The 3,996-nt window shown below is 37.4% G+C and overlaps 1 protein-coding gene across 1 annotated transcript; it reads right to left on the reverse strand.

Moving 5' to 3' along the window:
* Window positions 1-1,145: 1,145 nt before the first annotated feature.
* Window positions 1,146-2,945, reverse strand: LOC110445381. The gene has a single exon (XM_021489956.1). The coding sequence runs from the start codon at window positions 2,943-2,945 to the stop codon at window positions 1,146-1,148; it is 1,800 nt and encodes a 599-aa protein (XP_021345631.1).
* Window positions 2,946-3,996: the final 1,051 nt, after the last annotated feature.

Here is a 3,996-nt window from a genome sequence, read left to right on the forward strand (position 1 = left end):
TGTATGCGTGCTCAGGTTCTTTTTACATATAAGAACATTTTAAAGTTAAAGATGGGGTAACAGCAAAAGAGGTAAGGATAGGTTTAAGGACACCAACGTATTATTTTTGAAATATATATTCGAAGAGCTCACTTAATCTTACAATACATCTACATTATGCCTCTGGTTCAAAGGACCTGTTACAGGAACAAAAGAATTTTGCCCACAAAGCAATTTAACCATTACTGGTTTATATTTGTAGCTCCATAAGACACGACCCATGAGATATTTTAAAAAAAATAAAAAGGTCCCCAGGGCCTGTGCTATGAACTATTTAGTGCCGCCTTCCAAAGGTGTACGACAGGGTTCACTTTTTGTCCAAAAAACTATCAAAACAATGTTTTACGCTATCAAATAATATTATATTATTTAAAGTAGGATCTGCTGCAAATTATGAACTCAAATATATAACAAAAAAATGCATAATAAAAAAGTTATAAAATCTTAAAGTCTAAAAAATTTGGTATTTTCATACACTTTTTTGCTACATCCATTGTTTTACGGAAGTAAAACACCAATTTCCGGTTCTTGTACACCAAAAATCTTTTAATATTATTTGGTGCATTATGTTGNTTATAGTAGAGTATGACTGTTTAACTAAACTAGGTAGTTAAAGGGGGGCATACAGCAAACGTTAGGCAATTTGTCAGGACATTTGGTGTACCAGTATAATATGTTGAAGCTATGTTAATGCATAACATTGGTTCTTTTTAGGAGAGTTATAGTTTCCGATTCATGGATTGTTGTATTTACTGTTGTTGTTTTTTAGTTTGACAACACATAGTCAAAATTGGTTATTAAAAACATTTTTATGAATTTCTACTTTCTAAGTCAATCTTAGGTCATGCTTCTCCTTTTGAATGCATTCACAATATGCAGTCTCTGAATTTGCGAGCTGAAGGCTGGAGCGTTTTAGCATCTGTTAAATGTGCATAGTATCCTAGATAATACAGTATTGATGCGACATGAGCACACATACCCGATGTTCTCTTTCCTGCAGGACACACACAATAGTATGCCTTTACAGGATCCTCTGATGCGTGTAGGTCAAACTCGATCCAGACATTGTATTTTGCTTGCGACCTGTGGCGAGAGTGTATTTGGCCTCAGAGAAGGTCATCAGCATGTTGGTACACCCATATCTCATAATCACCCCCATCTGTCTGATGTTCGGTGATATAGCCAGGTGCCAGTTTCAGCTGATATGTACCACAAGCCAAAGTCTCCTGGTATTCCAAATCTAGCTTTGGAAACGGGATTTGCGAGGCTTCCAGCTTCTTCCATTCACTCTTTGCTCTGCGGGTCATATTTGGATCATCAGCTACACGCTTGGCCAACGCATTGCCACTGTCCAAGAGAGACAACATGCGTTGTGCCGTCTGTGTATCACGCTGCTCACGATCTGGATCAGAACAATAAATTGGTCCTCGGAACGCATTCAGACATGCAATCACAATGCGAACGAGTTTGCCAATAACCGGAACCAGAACGTTTGAAGGAAGTTTTTCTCTGAACCGAATCCACTTCTTCAAACGCCCATGGTAGGCTTCGACAACCCATCGGGTTTTGGTACATTGGCGATCTTCATTCGCCTGGGAAGCATCTACTTGTGATTTCCCAGGGGTAAGGAAGGATGGCATTTTTGAATCGTACCCCAACTCGGCTAAAACATCGAGGACATCCCTAAAACCACGATCGACAATAACATTGTCATGTTCATCAAGCCAAGACTTCAGGTGGTCAAAGTTTTCAATGATAAGTTTAGTTATTGATGCATCATTAACACTTCCATAATACGGTCCGATTGTGTCCAACACATATCCATCTGGCAACACAATTGACATACACTTCAGATAATTCGTTTTCTTTTGTCCGCAATATGATGATCTCTGGAATGCATGATGCGAACTTTTGTTTAGATAGATGTAAGTGCCATCAAGTATGAGACTTACTTTGTCCCCAAAAAATGCTTTGGTAAACACTGTGTTGTGTGATAAGGCTTCTTTGCGTGACATATGGNGATGATAGAATGCATGATGCGAACTTTTGTTTAGATAGATGTAAGTGCCATCAAGTATGAGACTTACTTTGTCCCCAAAATATGCTTTGGTAAACACTGTGTTGTGTGATAAGGCTTCTTTGCGTGACATATGGTTTGTTCCAAGGTATTGGGACACAACGGTTACATTCAAAACTTCGATAAGCTTGTGGAAAAATCTGGACAGTGAGGCTGTTGATAATTTGGTCAGAACTGATAACTGGTTCCAAGACAGATCAGTTTTTAATTTTGCCCAGAAAAAAAGGAGCAAGTCTTCGGAGCACACACCATCAGTAAAAGCTGAAAGGATGTCGGGTTTGCACATCTCATGCATTTCCATAAACTGCTTTAGAGTCCATCCTGTCCATGTACGGAAATCTGAATCCGACAATGTTTTCAATTGTAGTTTTGGAGAATTTCCATATTTAGACACGTTATGTAGGATCTCAAGAAGATCAATCATGACCTCGTAACCAATAGCGTTATCAAGTTTCGTTTGCAAGGATGCCCTATCGACCATAGCTACTTCAGTATCTGGGTGTAAAATGCTTCCGATGATGTGTTTAGGACAAATACACGCATCACGAGGGAACCAAAGCCTGTGATTTACCATTAGAGAATGTTGCACTTGTTTCGGAATGGTAGCACATGTGTCATTATACTGGAGACATACAGAACATTTGCGATAAGAAGAGGATGCATATTTCAGATCTGTGATATTCAAGAGGGGCACTGACGGAATAATGGGGATGGCATCAATAACATCTTCCTCCTCTTGCAAATCACGACCGGTTTGTTCTTCTCCCTGAGAATAGTGACTCTCCACAGATGTGCTTGAATGAAGTCTCTTCCTGACACATTTGTCCATAACATATCATGCATATCATACTGCCATCTTCTACAATCAGATCTTGGTTTATAAGCATATGTTTCAACCAAGTATTATGCGGGGAGTCCAGCAATCTGGCTGTTTTACCGTCCTTTTTATATCCTTAAATCTTTTCCTACATTCTGGCATGATACAGGCATCACCCATGATGAAAGAATAATTTGAAGACTACTAGTATAGCTAGCTATGAATTACAAGATGTGAGTATGTGTGATCATGTGTACCTTGAAAACTGAAGTGATCCTATCACCACATCCCTATACCTTGGTATATTTTTCCTAAACTGCATTTCACATAAAAACAATATGATATAAACGGGGGTTTTATCCAAGGAGGTCAATTACCACAACCTATCTATTAAAGCCATTGTACATATCCTAACTGCAATTCTACCATTAGGATTCCATTTGTAGTCCATTTAGTTAAAAAGTTGATCAAGACTCTGCTATAAACCATATCATCCACCTTGATAGTATATTGGAATGATTTTGGGTTAATTATGAAATACTTGCATTGACCTGTAGTTATTGAAGATTTATTTTGACATTGGTCATACACCATATTAACCTTAAGATGACACATTTACCGAATACCGATTTTTACGAAATTACTACTATCGTCAGTCAACATAATGTGCTAAATAATATCCAAAATATGTTGGTGTACAAAAACCGAAATTGTGTCTATCACTTCCGTAAAGATGCGAAACAACTAAAAATGTACTTAACATACTAAACTTTTATGTGTGAGAGACTGCATAACTTTTTTATTTGGCAACATCTAGCTTTATAGTTGGGCTCATCATAAGCAGCAGACCTTATTGATGAAACTTTGATCAGTTGCGATAATAAATTGGTGCGACATATTGGTAAAGGATCAAATATGACTATAGTCATAAGGTTATTGCATTATATTTGGAAATAGACGTTGCTACAATTTTACATTTATATGACAAATTTACCGGTTCTCAAATTTTCTGAAATTTTCACTATAGTATCTCAACATAATGTACCAAATAATATTGAAAGAT

This window comes from Mizuhopecten yessoensis, unplaced genomic scaffold (genome assembly GCF_002113885.1).
Source record: "Mizuhopecten yessoensis strain PY_sf001 unplaced genomic scaffold, ASM211388v2 scaffold2255, whole genome shotgun sequence".
Lineage (NCBI taxonomy): Eukaryota > Metazoa > Mollusca > Bivalvia > Pectinida > Pectinidae > Mizuhopecten > Mizuhopecten yessoensis.